Source organism: Mauremys mutica, chromosome 6 (genome assembly GCF_020497125.1).
Source record: "Mauremys mutica isolate MM-2020 ecotype Southern chromosome 6, ASM2049712v1, whole genome shotgun sequence".
Classification (NCBI taxonomy): Eukaryota; Metazoa; Chordata; order Testudines; family Geoemydidae; genus Mauremys; species Mauremys mutica.
This window is the reverse complement of record NC_059077.1, coordinates 95,588,890-95,615,827: the sequence shown is the minus strand read 5'-3', so window position 1 is coordinate 95,615,827 and position 26,938 is coordinate 95,588,890. Positions and strand designations below refer to the sequence as shown.

The 26,938-nt window shown below is 41.4% G+C and overlaps 1 protein-coding gene across 2 annotated transcripts in view; it reads right to left on the bottom strand.

The window, feature by feature from the left end:
* The window catches only part of VPS13A (vacuolar protein sorting 13 homolog A), a 302,560-nt gene that overhangs the window by 51,630 nt on the left and 223,992 nt on the right, over positions 1-26,938 (bottom strand). For both annotated transcript variants that reach the window (XM_045020500.1, XM_045020501.1), the window contains 8 exons: positions 25,180-25,309; positions 22,310-22,545; positions 20,667-20,820; positions 19,511-19,657; positions 19,128-19,209; positions 16,975-17,044; positions 15,821-15,926; positions 6,826-6,939 (listed from right to left, as the gene is read on the bottom strand). In XM_045020500.1, the coding sequence (XP_044876435.1) occupies positions 6,826-6,939; positions 15,821-15,926; positions 16,975-17,044; positions 19,128-19,209; positions 19,511-19,657; positions 20,667-20,820; positions 22,310-22,545; positions 25,180-25,309 (1,039 nt within the window). The remainder of the gene's footprint in view (positions 1-6,825; positions 6,940-15,820; positions 15,927-16,974; positions 17,045-19,127; positions 19,210-19,510; positions 19,658-20,666; positions 20,821-22,309; positions 22,546-25,179; positions 25,310-26,938) is intronic.

Here is a 26,938-nt window from a genome sequence, read left to right as displayed (position 1 = left end):
CAATGCACAAGAGAAACTGACTTCTTGGCATTCTGATTCTCTGCAAAATTGTCATTAGGTTTAATACTCGTTAGTGGTATATGGAAGTTTACCATTAGTCTGCTTCCAATAGAGACCTAAGGACCTATTAACCTTGAATTAATGGAGAAAAGCCTCATTGGGATGGGCAAGTGCATTAGAAGAACGGATGACAGTCTCACTAAGGTAGACACAGATACCACCTTGGAGAGAAGCATCCAGTTAGTGTGTAGCACCCTCCCAACTTTGTAAATTTTGATATACATGTGGATCAGCCACTGGAATTTGAAGCCCAATCACTCTATGAAGTCATTGACACTAGCAAAATAATTTTTCATGTAAGAAATTTAATAAAATAGAAACTAACTGTTTCAAGATAAGGTTTCATCAGCTTTGTAAGGACCATATTACTATGTTATGACACAAGAAGCAGGGGGTCAGGACAGGGGGTTCGACTGCAGGAAGGGTTCGGGGGGCGGGCTCTGGCCTGGCGCGCACCGGGGGCAGGGCAGGCTCCCTGCCTGCCTGCCCTGCCCTGCCCCGTTCCAAGAAGTGGCTGGAAAGTTGGGGAGCAGGGATATGGGGGGAGTGTTGCTGTTGCTTCAGGAACCGCCCCCAGCATCTCCCATTGGCCAGGAACAGGGAACCGCAGCCAATGGGAGCTGCTGGAGGCAGTTCCTGAAGCAACAGCAACACACACACCCGTGCCTCTTCTCCCGCAGGTTTCGTCCGCTTCCTAGAGCGGCGCGGGGGCAGGGCAGGGAGGCTGTGAGGGAGCCTGCCCTGCCCCCGGTGCGCGTCAGGCCGGGGCCACTCTAGCTAAATGCTGGAGGAGGGCGGGGGGGCTGCAAGGACCTCACGGGCCACAGAAAATAACTGCGTGTTTGAGACCCCTGCACCTAGATCCACTCAGATGACAACATGGGGCAACCAGGTAGGAAGTCTGGCCCAGTGCCTTGCTCTAAGGTTGTAAGTATGCACAATTCAGGAAACCACCATAGTTATGTATGTTGATTTTTCTATTATTTCTATTATATTTGTGTGTATTAATTAAGGCTCATAAAATTTCAGTGTATTTTACCACTCATCTTCTTAACTCTAATTAGCTATCTGAATAAAGAAACTGTTACTTGTGACAGGTGCACTTTGCACTCTAAATTAATCCATGATTTACACATTATGTCGTTGGAGACACAAGTGGGTGAAGTAATATCTTTTATTGGACCAATTTCTATTGGTGAAAGAGACCAGCTTTTGAGCTTACATAAAGCTCTTCTAGAGCACTTGAGTGGTTCTCAACCAGGGGTACACATACCTCTCAGGGTACACAGAGGTCTTCCAAGGGTACATCAACTCAACTAGATATTTGCCTAATTTTACAAAGACTACATAAAAAGCCCTAGTGAAGTCAGTACAAACTAAAATTTCATACAATGACTTGTTTATATTTCTGTATACAATGAAATGTAAGTACAATAATTATATTCCAATTGATTTTATAATTATATGGTAAAAATAAGAAAATAAGCAATTTTTCAGTAATAGTGTGCTGTGACACTTTTGTGTTTTTATGTCTGATTCTGTAAGCAAGTAGTTCTTAAGTGAGGTAAAACCTGGGGTACGCAAGACAAATCAGACTCTTGAAAGGAGTAGTCTGGAAAGGTTGAGAGCCACTGTCTACTGGATAAGAGAACTGACTCAACTGTACCCAAGGTCAATTCCATGCTTGGGAGTCATTGAGCAGCCATGATCTCAGACTGAGGGAGAAGAGATTGGGAAGGATGAGTGTCCCTGAATTCTATGTCAAGAGGTCCTTCATGATAGGAAGACTGAGGAGTGTCACCTCTGAAAGGTGGATAAAGGTTTCAGTACCACACCTGCCTTGGCCAAACAGATGCTATGAGGATAGCTTTTGCTCCTTTTCAGCGCAGCTTGAGAAGGCTCTTGAGGATTAGTGTTATAGGTGGGTAAGCATAAAGAAGGGAATGGGGCCACGGCATTATCAGAGAATCCCCAAGAGAGCTGGGGCCATAATCTCCCTTGGAGCAGAACAGACAACATTTTGTGTTGTTCACAGTGGCAAAGAGGTCGACTTGTGGTATGTCCCAGATCTGGCAGATGCTGCAGAAGACAGTGTCTTTGAACTTCCACTTTGCCAAAAGTGTCTGTTAAAGGAGCCTGCAATTGTATTCTGGAGGCATGGTAAATAGACTGCTGATATTTCGATCTGATGGGAGATGCACCAGTTCCACACCCCTAGCAACTACGTGCATGACGACTGGAACAATGCACATAATGCCCTGGCGGTAGATGTAATACATTTCTGCCCTGTTGTCCAGCCTTACTTTGAGTGATCTCATATGGCTTGAAGGAAGTGTTGGCAAGCATATCATACTGCTCTTTACTGCCATACTGCTCTTACTGCCAGAATATTGATCCGGAGGGCCAATTTCCATCCCAACCATTTGCACTGTGCTGTGTTTCCCTGTAGGTGAACTCCCATCCTAACAGAGATGCACCTGTTGTGAGGGTCTTCAAAAGGTGCTAGCTGTAAGAATGTGGGTTTTTCCACCAAGTAAGAGAGTCTAACACTTCCCCAGGCATGGTGACATATCTGGAGAGGCTGTGTCTGGAGGATACACTGCTCTTATCTATGTCTGAAGGCATCTGAGGTGCATCCTCACATGGGAAGTCACCTACTTGGAGGCCGACATGTCACTCTGAGATCAGGCAGGACAGGATGGTGAATCTCTCCTTGGGTGGGTAGACTCTTTCTGTTGTGGAGTCTAGAGTAGCTCCTATGAAGTCTACTCTCTATACTGGAGTGAGCATGGATTTCTTGTGGTTGATACAAAGGCCCAGAGATTGGAATAGTGTTAATTTCCCTGCACTTTGCTGAATGGACCTCTTGAGGCATTCAGCCTCTGAGAACCCAGTTGTCCAAGTATGGGAATACTGATATTTCCCCGGTGGATCTAAGCTGCTACCTTTGTTTGCCAACTCCCTTGGGCCTGTGGGGAATCTGAAGGACAGAACTCAATATTGATAGCAATCTGCCCCTATTACAAAGCATAGAAAGCACTTGTGTGAGGGATGGATGGCTACATGAAAGTAGGCATACTGTAGATTAAGGGCAATGAACCAGTCTTCTGGATTTAAGGATGGGTTTATGGTAGCTAATGTCACCGTTCTGAAGTACTGTGCTAGGACACAGTTGTTCAAATTCCTGAGGTCTCCACCCTTTGTCTTTCTTGGGAACAAGGAAGTAATTGGATTAGAACAATGAACCTCTGGTGGGACTGGCTCTATTGTTTCCAAAAGGAGGAGAGAATAAACTTCCTATTTTAGGAGTTCCCCATGAGAAGGGTCCCTGAAGTGGGATGGTGTGGGGTGACAGGGGGGATGGAATGAAAGTATATAGAGTAACTCACTTTGACTACCTCCAATATCCACTTGTCTGAGGTAAGAGATTCCCAGGCAGGTAAGTAGTGGGATAGTCGGTTTCCAAAAGGGGGGTAAGTGGCACAGCAACTGATTCAGTGAAGGGGTTGCTTGATGCTCACGATCCAGGCATCAAAAGTGCCTCTTCCAGGGCGGGGCTGATTGAGCAGAAGTAGGGGTGAGTGGCCTCTGTTTTTGTGGCTTGGGCTTTCAATGGAAGGGCTCTTGGGGCTTAGGGAAAGTGTACTGATGGTACTGGAATAGTCTCAATCTTTGAAAAGTTTGGGACCTATCACAGCGCCTTTGATCTGCAGGCATATAAATCCCCAGTGACAGCTATGTTGTTCTGGGTGTAGAGTGGAGTCCATGTGCCCACTGAAGAGCTTAGGCCCTTCAAACGGAAGGTAATCAAAGGTGGTTAGTACATCTTTTGGAAAACCAGAGAAGTGGAGCCAGGATGCTCTTCTCATGACCACCATCATGGCCATGGATTTACGCTAGTGGGATTTGAAGAGAGTCTGCTTGCCACTTCATGAGGTCCTCAAAGGTTTTTAAATCATCAGTATGGGAGGGTGGTGATGGCATTACTGCCTCATCTGGAGATGAAGAGGACTTTATAGAGGGAGGCAAGATCTCCTCAGTCTAAAACTCTCACTCTTCCTGTTCATCATCTGGTACTGGACAAGTGTGCAGTATGAGGTGTGCAGTACCAGAGCACTATCTGCAAGTCAATAGCTGGTACACTACCAGTGGTTGCCAGTGCTTTTTCTTAGGTACCAGATAGAACTGGTTGCTACAGTGAACCCATGGGTCCCAGTAATCCCAATGGGGAGGGGGAATAAGGGAAGGGACAATCATAGTCACTGTGTCTGTGATGTTTAATAGGATTCCTAGGTTCCTCTTAATGAAAAGGACTCAGAAGAGTAGGGTAGTACAGTATCGGAATTGGTCTTGGTACTGAGATCTCTGAATCTGATGAAACCTTCCCTGGGTTTTATGGGGTGATATGCTGCTCTTCTTCATTTCCTTGCTTGGAGAGGTATGTTTCCTCTTCTTTAGAGATCTTTCGCCAGGGCCATAGACAAGGGAGCAACAGGGACCGAGTCAGCCTGAGACATTAAATCTGCCCTTGAAACCCAGATAAACCTTGCATTAAAAAGGTTGTGGGAGTCCCCTAAACAGGGAAGGCAACTGGAGTGTCCATCACTGTGGGGAAAGGACCTGTGGCAGGTCTGACAGGGCTCAAATCCTTGGGTATGGGGCATAACAAGCTGTGCTCCAGCATTAATGACAGGTCCAAGAAGAGGAGGGGGGAGAGAAAAGCGCCCTTCCCAGAAGTACAACAGTGCTAAATAAAATAAAAGGAGTAAAGAAATGAAAATAGAGAAATTATAATAAATGAAGTAAATAAGAAAATAAGATAAAAAGTCAAAGGTGAAATGTGGGAAGCTGAATACAGTGGACAGCAGAATGCTCTGTCTCAAGCTATTGGGGTTGAGAAGGAACTGAGTGGCAGAGGACTCATGCCTCCTTTCATTTGTTCCCCATACAGGTATTTGTAAACTACAGTGAGATCAGCACTAACCTTCTCTTTGATAAGCTAAATAGACTGAGCTCCTTGAATCTTTCACTGGATCGAAACACTATAATGTTTTCTAATCCTTTAATCATTCTTGTGGCTCTTCTCTGAATCATCTCTAATTTTTCAATAACCTTCTTGAACTGTAGACATCAGGACTGGCCAAACAATTTAGAGGTAGAGACTGGCAAGGTACAAAACTAGCAAGTAAAAAGATGTATGAACTAGATCCATACACAGCAGACTGCAGCAAGCAATTCCTTCTCTAACCATGGTGACAAAAGAACTGGCTTGAAATATCCGTCACTGCAACTGAATACCTAAGGATGTAGTGACAGAAAGGACCAGAAAGGATCATAACTGGTACTCTACCATCCACTACTGCTTCCCCATACAGTCTAACACCTCAGATCTAAAGGAACTTTGCAAGTGTTATGCTAAGGAGTGCAAGCCCAAGTATTGAGAATCCTGTGTGTATGGGTTCTTAAGAGAAAGATTTCTTTCCCCAGCCTTCAGTGTGTCTGGATACATACTTTACATTGCAAGTCTGAAGCCTGGTCTACACTAGGCGTTTAAATCGGTTTTAGGAGCGTAAAACCGATTTAACGCCACAACCGTCCACACTAGGAGGCACCTTATATCGATTTTAATGGCTCTTTAAACCGGTTTCTGTACTCCTCCCTAACGAGAGGAGTAGCGCTAGTATCGGTATTACCATATCGGATTAGGGTTAGTGTGGCCGCTGATCGACGGTATTGGCCTCCGGGCGGTATCCCACAGTGCACCACTGACCGCTCTGGACAGCAATCTGAACTCGGATGCAGTGGCCAGGTAGACAGGAAAAGCCCCGCGAACTTTTGAATATTTCCTGTTTGCCCAGCATGGAGCTCCGATCAGCACGTGTGGCGATGCAGTTAAAAATCAAAATAAAGAAAGAGCTCCCGCATGGACCATGCGGACGTGATCGCTGTAAGGGCAGGCAAATCTGTTCTATCAGCGCTCCGTTACAGAAGACGAAATTCAAAATCATTTTTTTAAAATCTCCAGACAGAGCTCCAAATGCTTCTAGGGTCAAACACCGTGTCCGCGGTGGGTCAGGGCATAGCTCGGCAATTTTTGCCCCATCAGGCACTGGGATCTCAACCCGGAAGTTCCAAGGGTCGGGGGAGGCTGCGGGAACTATGGGATAGCTACGGAATAGCTACCCACAGTGCAACGCTCCAGAAATCGACACTAGCCTCGAACCGTGGACGCACACCACCGATTTAATGTGTTTAGTGTGGCCGCGCGCACTCGATTTTATAAAATCTTTTTTTCAAAACCGGTTTATGCAAATTCGGAATAGTCCCGTAGTGTAGACGTACCCTGAAATGCACCAGCTTTTGGGAAGCAAGAGAAAAACCTGCCAGATACATTTAATCTCACAAAATTCTTAGAAGATAGAGGGAACTGTAGGTTGGGGGAGGCTGTTAGATGTTAACAACAGTTGTGATACAGACAATCCTATGAAAAAGAAAACGTCAGGGAATTGTAAAGGATGACAGTAGTGATGTTTGTTAGAACTGAACCTTTTGATATGCTGAAATGTCCACACAGCATCAGGCGAAACCCTCCTTATACATATTGGTAGAAATGCTAAGTTCACTTCCTTCAGCACTGTTCTCTAGCTGCTACCCCTCTTCCCTCCCTTGTTTCTCTGTTCTCTGAATGTGGCATGAAAAGGAAAAATTCCCCCTTCCTTTACCAAAAAACACAGAAATTTTAATAATTTTCTGTAATCTACATACCTTGATTGGAGAGATATGAAAATATTCATACAAGCTGATTTGTGATGTATCTGTTGATGACATACTCATCAATTCTTTTTGGACAGATTCTATATCCTTTTTGAAAAGTTCAACCTGTAAAAGTATTTTGAACAATTAGTTTTAGAATTACAATACTTGTTAAAGCATTAAACTCCACAATGCAAACAGTTTTCAGGAAGATGTAATAAACTAATTGCCAGAAACACCGTATGATCTATATTCTGCTGAAATTACTTCAAAACAGAATTTCTGCTGTATTATTTGGTGCAATAACCTACAAGCAAATTCCTAATGATTTATCTCAATGTAAAATCTTATTTTAAAGTTCAAATAGTAGATATATACAGAGCCTGGGTCAAATAAAAAAAAAGTTATTCTATAATTGATACAAATCTTTAAAAACCTCTTCTAGAATTCATATTTATCTTGAAGACACACCAAATGAAGTGAGAAATATAGATGCAGAGCTGTAGACAAGGGGAGGGGTAAAGAGATATTATTTACCTGTACAGCAGGGGTTCTCAAACTGGGGGTCGGGACTCCCCAGGGGGTCGTGAGGTTATTACATGGGGGGTCACGAGTTGTAAGCCTCCAACCCAAACCCCACTTTGCATCCAGCATTTATAATGACGTTAAATATATAAAAAAGTGTTTTTAATTTATAAGGTGGGTCGCACTCAGAGGTTTGCTATGTGAAAGGACTCACCAGTGCAAAAGTTTGAGAACTAGTGCTGTACAGTAACTGGAGATGTGCAGTTGATGTTTGTATTACTCTTGGTACGCATACACCCCATGGAAGATTTTTGTTAGCAGTGTCAGCTCGGTCCGCACATACCCTAACTATCCTCGTGCTCCTTACTTAAGGTACAAATAGTGGTGCAGAACCAACTGCCACTCCAGTTCTGTCTCTACCTCAAATCCCATATAGTGTATGAGGAATATGAAGCAGAGCTTGTCCCAGTTCGTATTTCACTCTAGTTGACTCTCAAGCAGTACTCTAACTACAGCGGTGGGTGCACCAAATCCTATCTATGATAGAATGAAGAACAGACTTACCAAAAGAGGCATCTGACGAAGATACCTCCACTAAAGTAGAGTCTTGCAAAGGTACACAGAGCTACATGTGGCAATTTACAGATGTCTTTTAAGGGCTGTATTTTCAGCTATCAGCACTATAACATCTGCAAACCTGAGATGGTTTAACTGCTCGCCGTTGATATTAATCCCACCTTTCAAGTGTGCTAGTTGAAAAACTGATTCAAGACAGGCTGTGAATAATTTTGGTGAAACTGTATCTCCTTGTTTCACATCTTTCTCTATGGGGATTCAGAGGGGAATATCAAACAGCGATATGTCTGTGCTGCAGCCAGAGTTCGTTTCCTTTAGTAATGTGATATATTTTGCACTGATGCCCTGTTCTGAAAGAGCTTCAAGAACGGAGTTAGTCTCTACGCTGTCAAACACCTTCTCGTAGTCCACGAAGGCAATGCACAAAGGGAGCTTATATTCCCTTGAACGCTCTAGTAGTTGGTTTAGAATGAAGAGGTGGTCTATCATGTTATAATTCCTTTGAAAGCTGGCCTGCTCTCTAGGTTACTGTTCATCCAGGTTTCACGACAGTTGATTTGTTATTATTTTAGTGAACAATTTCTAGATATGCAAAAGCAGGCAGATCGGGCGATAGTTCTTTAGATTTTCTCAATTGCCTTTCTTATGCAGCAAGATGGTACTGAACACGAAAAGTAGTCAAGTCGGATTAAAAATGAATTGGTCAAAAACGAAATACATGAGATCAGATGTTCTGTCAAAACCCCAAATAACTCCTGGAGGAAAGCAGATCCATGAGGTTGATAAATACGTTTATCTGGGCTAGGAAGTCAACATGTGTCACAATCAGAAAGGCAAACTGTCACACAGAAAAAAAGCTGGATGGTAAGCATTCAATGATATCAAGGACATCCTCCAAGAAAAGATCAGCTAAACAACTCGTAAGAATCTTTTCAATTCGACTGTGGTTCCAGTTATGTTATATGGCAGCGAAACATGGTCGCTGACAAAGATTGAAGATCATCAACTGTTTGTCACACAGAGGGCGATGGAACGAACATTTTTGGGCATTTTGGTCCGTGATCACATCCTCAATAAAATAATTAGGCAGCAGTCTGGAGTGTGAGATGTTGTTGTTGAAAGCAGGCTCAGCAAAATGCAGTGGGGGGACACGTGGCCTGAGTCAGTGACAACAGATGGACCGCAGCTATATCCGAGTGGTATCCACGAGAACAGAAACGGGCACGTGGTCGGCCTCCAAAAAGGTGGGATGATTTCCTAATAAGGAGATATGGACAAGCATGGCGAAGGATGGCCAGAGCAAGAGAAGATTGGAAGATGTGTTGTGATCGGCTCAGTTTCAACTGATGAAGGACCGACAGTCTACGCAGTCTTTTAAGGGAATGTTTTTCAGAGAGGCCACTGAAGTTGCCTAGGCCCTGGTCAAATAAGCCTTAATATTGATTGGGGGAGCTAATTCATATCATAGTGTAATATATCCTGAAATTCACTTTGACAATATTTGAGCGATACTGGGTACCCTTTGTTCTTTCTGCAAATGAAATGAACAATCTTAGAGATGATTGGAACAGCTTCAGTCTCTGCAGGTAGGAGGTTAGTACCCGTCTAACATTTAAAGTATGTTGTTATCTAACCTCATTGTTAGAATGAGGTTTAGGATAAAAACTAACAAGTGTATGACTTGTCTGATATGCAACTCAAACACAATCTTGGGAACAAATTTTGGGTGTGTGTGGCGGGGGGAGAGAGAGAGAGCTCCACTCTCCCATCCTCTGGCTGATGTTATGACTACAAAAAAAAAAGGGTTTTCATGGACAGGTGTAGAAAGGAGCATAAAGCCAAAGGTTCAAAGGATTATCCCATAAGACCTCTCAAAACGACATTAAGGTTCATATCTGAGCAGGTCTGACTATGATTGGAAATACTTCACTAAACCTTTCAGGAATCTACATGTCGTAGGATGGGAAAATATATGGGGGTTGGGGAATGGAAGGCACTCATGTCCATTAGATGTGCCCTTAGAGAGCTAAGTGAGACCTGAGATCTTCAGAGAAAGAATGTAATCCAAAATATGAGGTAATTGGGACAAGATTCCGCTGATCACACCAGTCAACAAATCTTTTACACTCCGCAGAGTGTTTTCTTGTAGAACCTTTTCTACTGTTGCTCAATAAAGTTGGTATATCTGAAGAACAATTTTTTTTTCTAGTTCTGAGAACGATCAAAGAACCAAGCAGTGAAAGCAGAGAGAGAGAGAGAAAGCTGGTTTTGGATGGTGAATCATTTCCTCATTGTAAGTCAACAGGTCTAACCTTTAAAGATAATGAGATTGGAGGACATGTGGATAAATGAAACAGCTCTGGAACAAATCTGTGGTAGGTCTGCTGCACCACCTGAATAGATTGTGGAATACTACTGGGCCTAGCTGCCACTCATAATCATGTGGGAATTTGTGAATAAGGCTGTCCACTATTGAGTTGTGTGTGTTTGAGAGGTAGGCTGCTGACAGTGTGATGTTGTGGGAAGATACACCAGTTCCATAGTCTCATCTCCACACAGAGGGAGGGTGATCGGGCTCCCACTTGGTCTCTCTCTCTCTCTCTCTCTCTCTCTCTCTCTCGAGAGAGAGAGAGAGAGAGAGAGAGACAGAGAGAGAGAAACATGCAGGCTGAGTTGTCTGTTGGGACTCTAGTGTGTGATCCTTTGATTAGCAGGAGGAAACAGGTGCGGGCATTCCTGACTTAGCTTGAGGAGGTTGATGTGAAGGGATATCTCCTTGGGTTACCATTTGCCTTGTGTCATAAGGCTATTTAGATGCACATCCCCCCTACGAGGGATATGTCAGTGGTGAGAAGCAATGATGAGGTGATCTGTGACGGGGGATCCCTTTGCAAATGTTGGTTGGGTCTTTCCACCAGTCTAAGATGATTTTGACCCTGGTGGGTAGTGACAAGGGTTTGTCTAGCCTGTCCCTTTTTGGTCTGTAAGCCGAGCTGAACCACATCTGGAGGCACTGCATGTGAACCCTGGCATGTGGTATTAATGGTGTGCCTACTGCCATGTGCCCCAAGAGTTGTACGCAGTGTCTGGCTGATATTTGTGGGCTGTTTTGAATGGTCTCGATGAGTGTGGCCAAAGAGAGGAATCTTTGTTGAGATAGGAGCGCTCTGACCCGCAAAGAGTCAAGGTTGAATTCCAGGCGTAGCTCTGCAGTGTCGATTTATTTCTGGGAGTTGATCTGTAGGCCCAGTTCTGTAAACAAGCGCATTGCAGCTTTGGTGACTCAGTGAGACTCTTGTAGAGACCGGGCTCTGAGGAGGCAATCATCCAGATAATGGTAAATCATGATCGCTTGGGAGTGTAAATGGGCATCCACTACTGAGAGAACCTTGGAAAATACTTTCAGAGCCGATGAATAGTCCAAAGGGGAGCATCCTGTTCTAGTAGTGGTCTTGTCTTAGAGTAAATCTTTGAAATTGTCCGAGAGTCGATAGGATTGAAATATGAAAATAAGCATCCTGAAGGTTGGGGGTTGAAAATCAGTCTCCCTGTTCAAATGCTGGAAAGATCATTGCTAAAGTGACCATCTTGAATTTTTGAGCCTCGACAAACTTGTTGAGAGCACGGAGGTAAAGTATGGGTCTCCACCCTCCCTTTCTCTTGGGTATTAGGAAATAATGAGAGTAGAACCCTTTGCCTTGTAGATGTTGAAGTAATGCTTTCTAAGGCTCCTAATTGGAAGAGTCGATCAATCTTGTCGTAGTAAATTCTTGTGAGAAGGGTCCCTGAAGAGGGACAGGGAAGGGTGTTGTGGAGAGGATATAGAGGTAAAATGGATAGAGACCAATTGTGAATGATCTCTAGGATTTTATGCATTCCCAGGTGCTGCAGAATGCTGCTAGCCAATGGCCAAATGGGTGGGTAGTGGTTATCAGTTGTAGCAGTTGGGGGGAGCAGTCTTTTGGCACCTCAACCAACATGTCAAAATTGGTGCTTGGACATGGATGGTGGGACAAGGATGATTGCGGGCCAGATGGTTTATTGCCCAGAAAACAGAGAGTAGCCCAAGAATCCTTCAGGGTGTGAAGAGAGGCATCAGTCTTTTTTGCTAAGAGCTTAGTGCCCTCAAAGGGAAGATCTTCGATGGTTGGCTGTACTTTTTTTGGGAAGCCTAACAGATGGAGCCAAGACGCATGCCACATCACCACCACCATGGAAATGGACCTAGCCACAGTGTCAGCTGTGTTCGGGGCAGACTGTAGTGTTTTCTTTGGAACTAGCTGTCCCTCCTGAATGATGGCTTTAAATTGGTCACAATGCAACTCAGGCAGCTATTCAATACAATTGTTCAGTTTCAAATAACGTATATAGTTGTATTTCACTGTGAGAGCTTGGTAATTGGCAATTTGAAACTGAAGCATGGCCGAGTACACTTTTCTCCCAAGAAGGTCCAAACAGTGGACCTCATCTGATATTGACGGCCGTGGGAGTTAACGGCATCCACCACGATGGAGCTGAGTGGAGGGTGGAAGAAGAGGAATTCAGTCTCCTTTGCTGGGACATAATATTTTTTTTATCCACCCACTTGTAGGTAGGTGCCACCAACGCTGGGGTCTGCCAGATGGTTCTTGCTGCATCTAGAACAGCCTCGTTAGTAGGTAGGGTGATTTTTGAGGAAGAGGCTGAGTGGAGTATGTCAAGGATATGATGGTGGGTGTCTTTGACCTCTTCTATTGGTATACGGAGAGTGACCGCCACTCTCATTGCTAGGTCCTGGAAGAGGCAAAAATCATTCGCTAGAGATGGCAGGAAAGCCTAAATGACCTCATCCGATGAGGAGGAAATGGTCCTTGGGGTCACTTCTTCCTCAACGCCATCCTCCTGTTCCTCCATGATTTCTTTCAAAGGTTATGAAACTCAGGACGCTGTGGCTGAAAGGGTGCTCTTAACTAGGGTTAGAGGCTTGAGAGGCATGGTGGCGATTTGCAGCCCAAGGATCCCATAATGGCCACTGAGGTGGTGGCACAGAGGTCAGTGGTGGTGGTGCCCATGGATGACCATGCCAAGATGGTGGTGGTGGGGCCATCAGAGGATATCCTCAAGGGCTCTGCTGGTATTGGGAATGGTAAGGAGCCTGTGAAGAGTACTGAGAAGCCATCCCTCAGGTTCATTGTACAAGCCTCACTGAAGAGTGGGGGAGCATGGAACAGCAGTGGGGAAGACTCCTGTGCCGAGTGAGGACTTGAAGCAGCAGTCCTGGCACCAAGAAGAGAAGACCCTGGTACATCTGTTATGCAGGGGTCCCTGGAGTGTTGGAATTCCAGTGGTGCCGACTGACTCAGTGCCGTTGGTGATACTGGGGGAAATGGGGATATTGCCTGTATGAGTCATTCTGGTGCCGGGTGAGGCGTCGAGGGTTGTACCGATGGGGGATCACATGCTGGAACCCTCTTAGAGGAGTGCTTAATTTTGTCTTTGTCCATTGGTGCCATTGATTCAGTGTCCGTGCTCACTGCATCCATTGGGTTGTCAATGGTGCCTGCCGCTGAGGACTTTTGTGAGCCATGGGTACCGGACTGAGAAGGTCTGGGAGCCGGCTGTATCCAGGATACCAAGCATGCTGGAGAATGTTTATGGCTATCTCAGAATTCATTGTGAGGACTTACCGCTCTCTTTTTCAATGATTTGTATGAGGTATCAGTGTTTCTTCAATCCACAGCCTTTTGATACTGAGGGCTATGGGGAAGACTCATATCTGCCAGGTGACTTGTGGTGCGGATCCAGAGAGGGTCAGAGAGCTGCCTTCATGAAGATGATCTCTGCCTGAGTTCTCTATGTTTATTAGATCAGGGCTTGAGTTGCTGGCAAAGACCACACTTTCGCTGAATGTGGCCTTCCCCAGGGCAGCAAATGCACTGGGAGTGCTTGTCTGCGACAGGCAAATGTGCTGGGAGTGCTCGTTTTGCCCAGTGAGCAGGGCAAACCCATTGAGGAAAGGAACAGGAAAAGAAATAAAAGTCTTTATTTATTTATTTTTAATGGGAAAAAAACAACAAATAGAACTACAACTAAGAACTATGAGGCTAACTTTAGAAATGTAAATCAAAAGTAATGGTGCTAATGGACTATGAATGGCTCCATCTCTAGCCATGGGTGGTTGAGAAAGGAACTGAGGGGTGTTAGCTCACCTGTGCTGACTAGCCTCTCTCATGAGGAGAGGCAACACATGTGTGAGCCTAAAGGACACTGCTACCAAAGTTCTCCAATCAGCTGCACAGGGACTCAAGCACACCAACAGTGGAGCAACCACAGGGACACTACTCAAAGCAGGAGAATTCTTCAGGTCAAGAGCTAGAAACCAATCCCGCTCATCTAGTATCAGTATTATGAAGGCCAGAGTAACCACCGTGAATATTCAACTGTGAATGAAGGCACTGAACATTCTGAGATCTAGGATGAGTCTCCATTCTGCCCCCCTCCCTTTTTTTTTTTGGATAAGGAGGAATAGGTACTATTGCCCCTGGCTGAATGAGAGAATCCACCCTTTAAATTAGAAGCCTCTCATGAGATGCGGTCCCTGAAAAGGGACAAGGAAGATGGGTATGGCGTGAAACTTGATGGTATAATCTGTTGAAATAATTTCCAACACCCATTTGTCTGATATACTAATATTTCATGCTCTCCAAAACCAGAAAAGACTATGTCCAAAGGCAGTAGAGAAAGAAGGAGAGATCACTAGATCTAAAGTAATATTTGGTCTGTAGCTATTATGAATCCGGTCCAAAGGGATGATTGTTGGTTGACGTCAATTGTGATGAAAAAGTAGGAGCAGTCAGGTGGTCTTTTCTTCTGCATTTTTTGACATTTCCTGAGAGGTTCTGAAGGCTATTGATGATGAAAGATAGGTGAAGTTGTCCTTAGTCTCTGGTAAGGTTGATACTTTCTATGTTTTCTTTTTGTTGCAGCAAAAGTCCCTAGAGAACATACTACTTACTGCCTCTCTTCCACTTCCCTGCTATGTGACTTTGGGTAGTCACTTCACCTCTCTTTGTCTTAAGATGAAGATGATACTTCCTTTCTCTGTTAACCTCTTTGAGATCAAAAGATGTGCAGTCGTATATAGGATCCAAGTGTAACTCTTATAGTTGCTGCAATGGTTACGGCTCCAGTATATCACTTCCCCAATCCATTCACTTACTCTCTCAACCCAAATTCTTACAATTTCCCTTTCATTTGTGCAGCGTGCCACTATCTCTCATCCCCAAACACACAATGCACTCTTACAACTGCAGCAGACCTGCACATTTTCCTTCACTCTATAACACTCCACAATCACTTGTCTTCCCTTCTCCTTCCTCATACTCTCACATACTCAGTCCAGTGGCACCTCACTTAGATGTTGGAAGCCTCTTCCCACATGCCAGGATCTTTTTTCCCTTCCTCTCCAGGGGAGGAGAGGGGAAAGCTTGTTGTGGGTGAATCTGTTCCCCTACTTTCCTCTCTGAGGGCCTTGCTTCTCCTAGTCCTCCGGGAAGGATGACTCTTGTCCCTCTTTTCCTGACCTTGCCCACACTGCAAAGGATCAGCCTGCCACTAGGAAGAGGGAGCTGGATGCTGGCTCCTGCACAATGTGTCTCATTTTCTATTCTGAGGCCTGGGCTCTTTCTCTATATGTTATTCCAAAGTGTGGAGAAGGGAGAAGCAGAAAACCTGCTGTCTACCTGGGACAGTAAGTAGCTACTAAAAACTGTAGCTCAACAGCAATCCTGTGAACCTTGCTCAATCTGTGCCATGGACATCGTTGTCAGCTGTTACTGCCTACAGCAGCAGAAGCCCAAGTTGTATACACCTGTGTAATATTTTACAAATTAAAAATACACTTGCTTTTTATGAAAAAGATTTCTACCTCTTGGTCTTTGGGCACCTCAGCCTGTGTAAAGAGTTCAGCCAATGCATACAGGAATCCAAGATCTAATTTGAGATCCATTTCCTGAATCAGCACCTTAAAGTACCTGAATATGACAGTAAAAAATAACTATTAAACAGCAGCAATTTATTGTTTGTAAAAGCAAAGCTTCAAATGTGAAGCAGAATAAACTATGAAATAACACACAAGGTATTAAAACTACCTATTTATGAACTATAGATACAAAATAATTCCTCAAAAATCCACCGACACTGGTCAAGGAAGATTTGAAGGTGCTCTCAGTGAACATCCAAAAAAACCCTACCTCATTATTCACCTACATATCTCTCCTCAAAATTCTCCTTTGCCATGAATACTATTAAAAATTTGACAAGTTAGGCTGCTAGTGTGTAGAGACCACTCACGGCTATCATATTGACCAGTACTCTTTGTTTACTTGTACTCCCACATCGGTCTTATATCTATCAGTGGTCTCTCTTGTCTTATATGTTAGACTGCAAGCCTCTTGGGGCAGGGATCATCTCTTTCTTCTGTGTTTGTACAGCATCTAGCACAATGAAGTCCTGATCTCTGACCAGGGTTTCAAGGTGCTATGGCAATATGAATAACAACAACAGAAGTATAACATATGAACTCCACATTTGCTATAACCAGAAATAATTTCACTATATAGCACCTTTAACTTAAACAAATGCTATATATATATGACATTGTTACAGTTCTGCATTAGAGCAAGCATTTAAGTGCTCACACAGGGTAACTAACAGGTCAAGTTAGGCTGAGTTCCACATTCCATTTTTTTCCCAACTGCTATCTTTCTGAAATTAATTTCTTTTGGGTTGAAATTTACCTTGCTTTGTCTCAGTCCACAAGTGGTTTATTTCCAAAAGCGTGAGCAAAATCAGTTTAGCTGTTTTTCATTGTGAGTACATAAAACTACACATCTTCCTATATGTTACAATCAGAAATGTATTGTTGATGTGACTCCAAAAATTTTTTGGAAAATAGCACGTAACAGTAGCTGGATCAAATGAGTTTTCTATTCATTGAAAGAGTACCTCTGCTAGAAGAAAAGGTAGTGGTTTTGGAAGTTTAAACATTCCACCATAATGGAATATGTAAAATATACTTACTTAATACGTGATATTTGAGAATGCCCTGCAGTCCGCATGACAATACTCACATCAATAAACGGCTTTGGTGCTATAAAGAGGTAAAACCAAGAAGTTAGTATAGGTTTTATAAGAAATATGAACTAAATTTTCCTGAATATAAAAAATGCCATTTATGATCCTGATTATCTGCAGTGTTTAAATCCCATAAAATAGAATACAATGGAAGGAATGGGCACTCATGTGATTCAAATGAAGGAGAAGTAAGAGGAGCAGGCAAGAGGGAAGAGGAGAAGGAAATGGAACATCAAAAAAACTCAACTCCAGCCTAGTACCTTTTAGAAACATAGCATTTTCACTTGACAGCAAATGAATGCTTTGGAGGATATTTTAGCTGTATATAATAACATAGCTAACACTATAATTTAATCTTTTATTCATATATTATAAGGTCAGAAGGGGCCATTATGATAATCTAGTTTAACTTCCCATATAACAAAGACTTCCCTGAATTAATTTTTGTTTGAACTAGAGCTTATCTTTACAAAACATCCAATCTTGATTTTGAAATTGCCAGTAATAGAGAACCCACCACAGCCTTTGGTAAATTATTCCAATGGTTAATGACCATCATTTTAGCTATATATAGTAAAAGCTGTGTTGTCTGGCACTTTACCAACCGGAAAACTCTATAAACTGGCATTTCTGATCTTTGGTGAAAGTCTGGTTTATAGTACGGTTGGCATGGGGCTGGTAGGCTCCCTACTGGGCTCCGTGTGGCTCCCCAGAAATGATTACATGTCCTCCTGCAGGTCCTAGTAGGGTGACTAGATAGCCCGATAAAATCAGGACCGTCACGATATTTGGGTGGTTGTCCTGCGTCCCGACTGGGATGCAATTAGTCCCGATATTTCGCTCAGCCAGCAGCACTCTTTTTTTTTTGCTCCGCCATGTCCCAATATTTTCTTCATCTGGTCACCCTACGTCCTATGCAGAGGAATGGCCACAAAGGGTTTGGAGTGCAGGATCTGGGAAGGAGTTTGCATGGGGAGGGGGTTCCAGGCAAGGGGTTGGGTCGTGGGAGCAGAGTGCTGGATCCAGGTGGTGCTCACTTGGACGGCACCCAACAAGTGGCCACATGTCCCTGCGTCTCCTAGGTGGGTATAGCTAGGCAACCATGGCCTATGGGAGCTGCGGAGGAAGTGCCTGCACCCACACCCTCTCCCGTGCCCCAACCTCCCTCCTGCCCCCAAACTCCCTCCTAGATCCTGCACCCCAACCCTCAGCCCTCTCTTGCACCCAAAATCCTTCCCTCCCTCTTAGTTAAGCGGAATTTTGAAGTTACTGGCATCCCCCATTCCGCCCCAACATGTTGGATAACAAAGCTTTAATTGTACAACATCCGTATCGAAAAGGTTAATCTAGACCTTCAAGTTATTTATAGCTCTACTCATAAAATTAATGCAAAAAGAAATACAGCCTCTAAATAACAGCTTCATGAACAATATTAAGTGCTACCCTTTGAAAGTGACGCTTACTTCTGTCTTTTTGGGAGCTAGAGTCTCTGAGGATTGAAAAACTTATTCCTGATCATCATAAGAATCCCTCAATTCACAGTGGGAGGAAGGGGAACTGTGTAGTTCCACTTCAGTATCTTGGATAGGGAGCAGGAGAATGACTTTGGATCCCTTCTGGGGTTTCCCCACACCAGCCCAGGTCCGTAATGGAATTTACCCCCTAAGCTAGCCAGAGAGTATCCTCCTCATCCTTTCCCTGAAACACTTTAGGGCTTCTCCATGTTGGAGTCATGGCTCATTGGGGTGTGCAGGGGACCAAATGGTGGTCCAACTGTTAGTGCAAGGGTAAGATAACTTTGAGAATTTCACCCAAAGATGCCTTCTAGTCATAATAAATTTGGCTTTAGGTGGGTGGGCTGGATCATTCATTCCTTAATACTAATATTTGTTTTCTCTGTAGTTATCAAGTTTTATGGTCAATTTTGACTGATAGTTGCCTAAATATGCCTTCTCTTTTTTCAGGCACATCTTTCTGTTTTAAGGAAACCAACTTATATTCTGCTTATGGTGACAACCTAAACCATTTACAAATGCACATAAAATATATATTTATATTTTTGTAAGAACTGTGAAATATATTAAACTTTATCCACAAACCTGAATCCAGGGTGATGGACTTTGGAGGTTTAATAGGATAAAACACAAAAGGAAATATGGCTCCGGGAATCTGGTTTTGTATCTGATAAGGGTAAGGACAGGACAAGATGATGTATGTTAGCTATTCAAGTATCAACTCTTTATTAAAAAAGAAACACTAGGTAAGCAACATACGGAAACACTGAAATATCCTTTACACATGCCAAACACAAAAGAAAAAGGTGACTGATCCAAAAAGCGTTTAGTATATTTCTGAAAAAAAGATAATTTGGGTTACAAAACCTAGAAAAACTCATTACTGTAGCCCTAACATTGTAAACAATTCTTGAAGAGTAACCTTACTAAGTGTGTCCTCATACATTTTAGCTCTTTGGAAGACTCACCTGTATCCAGTAAACTTGGACTCTGAAGGACTTTTGATGCGCAGATGTACTATATTCTACATTTAAAGCTGGCAAATAGTTTCTTCTTACAGGAATTTCACTTGGTTGCTGGATTTTCATGTTTCCACCATTAGGAGTTAAACAAACCTGTAATATTAATATTAAAAAAAATATGGGTGTGCTGTGTGCTTCAGTAGCCAGAAACTCTAATTTTAAAATATACATTTTGTACTCTCAACATATTGAAAGTCAACTTTAAAACTAATATTAAAGTGGTACTGCTCAAATGTTAGAATGTTTTCCAATTCAAGTTAATGGGGATAGTCATTAACTTCAACAGAAGAAAGGCTAGGACTTAAGTTTGTACACTTATTTTGAGGGATTATCTATCTATTTACATGTTGCTTTCTAAAGCTGATGTACAATAGTATGGTAAACAATATCATTTTAAGATATAAACTTACAGGTGTCAGGAGCCTGGACTCAGTTTCCTGCACAAATTTATTTAAATATAAACCTACTACATATAGAAAAAGGAAGATACAGATCTTTTTAATTTTTAAAAAATCATCTAGAATGTTCTGCTTGATATTTACAGTATGATAATATAAAGCACTGCTTTAAGTGATTCACCTTGCCTAGAAATGAAACATGCACAGCTATTTTATTATGCAATCTTAACTATAGCACTTTATCAACCACATATTTAATTATAATGTTACTTTTGCCGTCTATTACTATAGTAAAGCTATACATTTATTATTTGCTCATATGTTAGCAGTTATAATATTTACAATTGTTTAAAGCATGTAATAACAAAATACGTAAGTAGAAAAAGCTGTGATGTCAAAAAGTTTGTATTAAACATCACGTGAAGAAGTGCAATGCTCCTTGACTGTGTATGTGTGTGCAGATCTTTATGATCACACAACCTGCAATTGGTTATGCCTGCTTAAATAAGGTAAAGGCTAAAAGCAAATTGGATACAGTAGCTTTCAAGGTCTTATTGTATCCTTTCTGGAGATACATAAAGAAAGGTTTTCAAATGGACTCTACTGGAATATTGCCAAAATTTCTTCTTCTCTCGGTCGTGTGTGTGTGTGTACGTACACACACAAATTAATATCTAAGAGTAAAGAGTACTAGCAAATATTACCATAACATTTGTTTCCAGCTCAACAATCTTGTTTTCTGAAGGGGATAGCTCACTGTATTCTTTAAATTCTCTCTCTAACTTTTCAGTTTGCTTAATGCTCATTGGCTTCCACCTTGATTTCTTCTTGGGTTTTGTCTCCCAAACTACATCAGAACTTGTAAATGAAAACAAGACAAATGGTAAACAAAGAAAGATTAGCAGTTTCAGGTTTATTTTGACAATTTTATCATTTTAAATAATATTTTGCTGGACATGGATCCTCAATACATATAAAACATATGACAGACAAAAACAAAAAACACCAAATTTCATGTAGTATTCTTTTTTGGTTATTTTATTTATTTATTGGCAACTTAGTATTAGTACTAGGCAATATTCAATTTTGATTGCTGCTGCATATCTATCCAAGAGGGTTTTAAAAAATAAACTATACACAGTTTCCCCTACTTTCAAGATACAAAATGAAAAATTTATTACCTGAATATCTTAGTTTCTCTCCTCATTCCTAACAAACAAGTAATGCCTCTTACCTGTGGAATTCAGAAATAACCCAGAACTGTCCTGGAGAAATTTAATGCATGCCACCAGCAATTCTAGTTGGCAACTGGTTATGGGTGATTGCTGTGAGAAAAATAGTGATTCAGTGAAGTTTTGGTTCTTTGACCATAATTTTACCACTATGGCAAACATTTGTAGAGCCAAGCCTAGTCTGACCTCGGGTAAACAGCTCTCTGTATTGGGATCAAAAAGTTCCTCCTGATTTTGAACCATTTCCAGCACCTGGGAAGTTCTGAGAGGGTTTGTTTCTCCACATAGGACATTAATTGGGATTTTGTCCCTGAATGGATACAGATGCATAACTTGCAACCTGAGCCTTGCCATAGCTACCACCAGCTGTTTCTTTTAAGAATCTGGGTGCAGAGTATTGACGAAAAAGAAGAGGAATAGGTCACCCTTCTGGATGAGTAAGGATTGGTGGCTTGTGTCAGCAAGGCATAGCTTGCCCTCTGAGAGTCCTTATAAATATAGCACAGCCCAGACTTGGTTAGATGCTAGTAGGGCTTCTCTGCTGTGATGGGGGGCAGAGGGAGCTGCTCATGAAGTGCTATACAGGAGAAAATAGAGGGTTATAGCCTCAACATTATGGTAATTCCTCAACTCAGCCGAGGGAGAGAGGAGCTAGATGCTAAAATGAAATTGCTAGTGCACAAAAACATAAAAATTAGTTATAAAACATACTGGTTGGGAGAAACTGAACTGCTAACTTGTTCCCCTGTTGGAAGAAGAAAATCTGGTTGCCTAAGCTGAAGGGTAGGGCTTAGACCTGGAGTATACACCAGTGTGGACTCCTTTCAAATTCCACAGGTGGGAAGTATTACCCATTAGTGATGAATGAGGAGGGAAGCTGTGCAGCAGAAAGTTTAATATAACATACTGTACATGCATACAAAGCACATACCAATTTGAAGCATAAAGCTAAATGGAAATGGAATTCCGAGTACAGCCTACAAACACACAGTGATTTAGTACTAACAAGAAGACTAGATCAGACCAAAAAGTATAAAACTAAAAATAAAACTAGCTGAGTTTAAAATACTTGAAATAATGCTTAGAGTGACTCCCTACCGAATAGATTACTTTACCTTGTAATTCCAATGTAGGACACTTCTTGCTTTGTATAATTGTTAACTAAAGAAATTCCAACATCTTGTAATGATAGAATAATTTCTTGTTCTGCTAGTTCTACTTTTTCACTTTCATATGTTGCTTTAAATACACTCTCATCTTCAGTGAATAGGATAATACGTTGCAAGCCTTCAAAAAATGAAACTAAATAAACTCTCTTTTTATGATCCAGGATGAGAAAGTCCATCATGTCCTACATGAGGAGAAAAAAAAACAACCCAAAAGTTTGCAACTCTTCTTCATTCTACTTTGACAAACAAATGTAAATTTTGTAGCAACATAGACATTGACAAATAAAAGCTACATTGGGAAGGTAGGACATTGGAGAGGGTAAGAATGGAAGAAAACAGGTAATAGTCATAAGGACATTATATGAAATTCAAAAATAGTAAAATTTGAATCATGAAGCAAGATCTCAATTATGCAAGCACTCATTAAGACAAAGGGACAAATGGGAATAAAGTTAAGAATATGTACAACTGCATATATTTCCCCTAGGCGAGCTATGCACATGTTGATCATTGATTAAACTAATACAAACACATCAGAAGTTAAAGTATTTGTTTCTGCTTTATTAGAAACAATGAAAAGAAGAGGAAATCTATATTTACCTACTAGAGAAGCATAAAACTGAAACCAAAAGAACAGTTAGCATAAGAGAAATAAAAAGTTAACTAGATATTGGTACTGTTTTAAGTATAGCCTCAATAACACAAAACATTTCTATTCAGGTGATTAATATAATGAAAACGGATTTTTTTGTTTTAATGTACCAGAATGTGTAAAATATTCTTATGCTTTAAAGTATTTCCATATCTTCAAAAAGTGAAATGGAACAATATCTTAAATTATGATTGGTTGCTCTGGCTATAAAAGAGCTTTTTGGCAACTGTCTTAGGTCTCCATAACTAAGAATCTGTCATGGTATTCACAAGTTAGGCTCTTACAGACAATCTATTCTCCATTCTTGTACAAACTCCTATTGTTTTCAACAGGAGTTATGCACTTAAAATTGGGTGTAACATAGTGCTGTGTTTTAAATACGTGGTTTATTATTTGTTTCGGCAGTTTAAAGGATAATTCCTACAGTAAACTGGTCTTAACAGATAATAAGCTATAATTTGTAGTTTTAGCGTTTTAAACCAGGTTTCGAATTCTTGAAGAGAAATATTAGAATACTATTAAATCCAAGAACTCTATTAACACAAACAGCACTTTTGTGAAATCAGGGTTTGTCTATAGTCAGTGTGCTGCAAGCTGGGTTGTAAATCTACCTTGCACTAGTGTGTCATGCACTAACTATCCATGTGGACCTTGTTGCCGCACACTAAAAATTCCTCTATTCTCATAGGTAAGTCCCCAGGATAACAAAACTGGCAATATTTAGTTACCTGAATAAAGGAAAATGGCAACACAATTGTTTAATAGCACTACCCATTCATTAGGAAAATAACAAACTTGTTCATTTGGCCCTTATTTCTCCAATATTGCATACTCTGGCCTGGTCTATACTTGGGGGAGGGGGGGGGATCGAGCTAAGATACGCAACTTCAGCTATGAGACTAGCGTAGCTGAAGTCGACGTATCTTAGATTGACTTACCTCCCATCCTCACGGCTTGGGATCGACGGCTGCAGCTCCCCCATCGACTCCGCTTCCACCTCAGTGGTGTTCCGGAGTCGACGGGGAGTGCGTTGGAGGATCGATTTATCGCGTCTAGACGAGATGCGATAAATTGATCCCCAATAGATCGATCGCTACTTGCCGATCCGGCGGGTAGTGTGGACGTTCCCTTTGAAAAACTGTGTCATTAAATTGTTTTGCTTTGTGTCTCTTTGCTTCTTTCCTTTCTTAGTCACCTCCTAAGTCTTCAACAATTGATATTCTCGTTCTTCTTTCCCTTATGGAAAAGTCCTACAGAATTTAACGAGGATGAAATTTCTAGGATACTACAAGAACAAATAAAAAAAACTATTGATACTGCACTCAGTGAATCAGCACTCCTCTGCAAAATAGAGTGGTCCAGTGGTGTCTAACAAACTTTCCTGGAATTTATTTTTAAAATAAGAACTAAAAAATTCCATTGAACAACCACCATGTTAGGAGGACATTACAGTTACACTGTTAGCAATCAAAATAAAGAAAATGTCAAAGTTAAGGTTGCATGAATAAGCTTAAATGCTGCCCCCTGTATACTCTGAAGCACTTAAATTTAAAAGATTGCATGCTATTTTTCAAATACAATATGTATTATACTTTGTCCTACAACCTGTAAGGTGCAGCTTCAAAAGTGTGCAGGAAGAGCCTAATCCAAAGCCTACTGAAGTGAATGTGAGTCTTTCCATCATGCCTTAAATGCAACAGGGTTCTGCAAGACTGAATGACTTTCATGGACTGTCTGATACCTCCAGAATAATATGTAAGTATACCACCTTCTAATAGTGCGTATCTAAGACTGTAAAAAACAAACCCAGTTTTTTTTTCCTCTTTGTTGAGATCATGTATTTAAAGGCTATTGCAGTGCATAACACAAGAGAAAGAACTTAGGTTGGCAGGCAACCTTAATATCAACATTTCTGACTTTTGAATACTTTGCCAGGTAACTATAAACCATTTTAACAGGTATTTTAATCAAGCACCAATTTTTTAGAAAAATATGTCTGTAAATAAATAAAGTACAGCCAGCCTGCTAGTATCTGTGCCAGAAAGCTGCTTTCAAAATTATGAGCATCAGAAGGGCAATACTGGGGCCTAAAATTAACATACAGAAATACAATATCAACAGATAGCACTGGTAAGAGTTCTATGATGTTAAATAGTACACATACATCTTTTTGTGTTACTTCCCCATTGCACTTTCCACATTTCCATTTCAACTTTCTAGAGCCTACCGGATCAGCCCAGGTGTACAATACTGCTTTATTTGGCATAAGACAGTCTTCCATCACATTGAGAGAACTGCAAAATAATGATTAACAATATATATTCAATGATCTTTTATACAACAAACTCAAAATCTAACACACCAAAGAATTGCACCATTTCTTACCTGTTAATTTATTCTCACTTTCATAGAATCATAGAATATCAGGGTTGGAAGGGACTTCAGGAGGTCATCTAGTCTAACCCCCTGCTCAAAGCAGGACCAATCTCCAACTAAATCATCCCAATCAGAGCTTTGGCAAGCCTGACCTTAAAAACCTCTAAGGAAGGAGATTCCACCACCTCCCTAGGTAACCCATTCCAATGCTTCACCACCCTCCTAGTGAAAAAGTTTTTCCTAATATCCAACCTAAACCTCCCCCACTGCAACTTGAGACCATTAATTCTTGTTCTGTCATATGGTATCACTGAGAACAGTCTAGATCCATCCTCTTTGGAACCCCCTTTCAAGTAGTTGAAAGCAGCTATCAAAGATAATATCAATGTATCATTAGCGGGCTTCCTGTTTCTTGACAATACTTCACTTGGAATACATTAATAAAGGTTTTTGCTTTGTTTTTTTAAACTATAAAAGTGTGAATTTAAAGCAATATTCAGTGTGTAAATAATACACACACACAAACTTTAGAGAAGAGTAATTAAATCAGTATTACATGTTTATAATTTTACAAAGCGTGGGATAGTTCAGCTTAGTGGAATTATAGTTTTTAAAAATATTTTATTAACAACATAAATGAACTTCGCATACAAGTACACCTCTACCCCGATATAACGCTGTCCTTGGGAGCCAAAAAATCTTACCATGTTATAGGTGAAACCGTGTTATATTGAACTTGCTTTGATCCGCTGGAGTGCGCAGCCCAGCCCCCCCGGAGAACTGCTTTACCGCGTTATATCCGAATTCGTGTTAAATTGGGTCCCATTATATCGGGGTAGAGATGTATTAGTAAATCTTATCCATAGCCTATATTTGTTTCCTTTTAAAATCTCATTTGTGTTTGGTCAACCTGTATATCTATTTTATTCAAATTCCAAAAATAGTATGAAATCCACTTGATATTAATTATTAGTAAAATTTCCATTCTGTTTCAGAGTACTTATTGGTTACTAATGGCAAATAAGTAACAAGAAGGCAGAAAGCAGAGCTTAGAAATCATAAAGGAAATCTAGGCTGAGTACTGTCTATCACACAAACATTTCTAGGGAAGAACAATGTATTTATAGATGCAACTACCTGGAGCATACTCTACCACAGAATTTGCTGGCTGAGGCATGAAGGTTTAGTCTGTAGTGTCTCAGTACCGTATTATGAATATCTGCAAAAACGTAGGATCTTTACAGATCTATACAGCCTTGACACGGCTAGGGGGTCTGGTGCAGTATATTGTAATTCTATCAGGAACTGGTCTCCCCCCACTATAATATACTGTTTTGTTTGTTTCTTGGGTAAAGAACTTTATCTACTATAGCAGGGGTAAGTAACCTATGGCACGGGTGCCGAAGGCGGCACGCAAGCTGATTTTCAGTGGCACTCACACTACCTGGGTCCTGGCCACAGGTCCAGGTGGCTCTGCATTTTAATTTAATTTTAACTGAAGCTTCTTAAACATTTAAAAAGCCTTATTTACTTTATATACAACAATA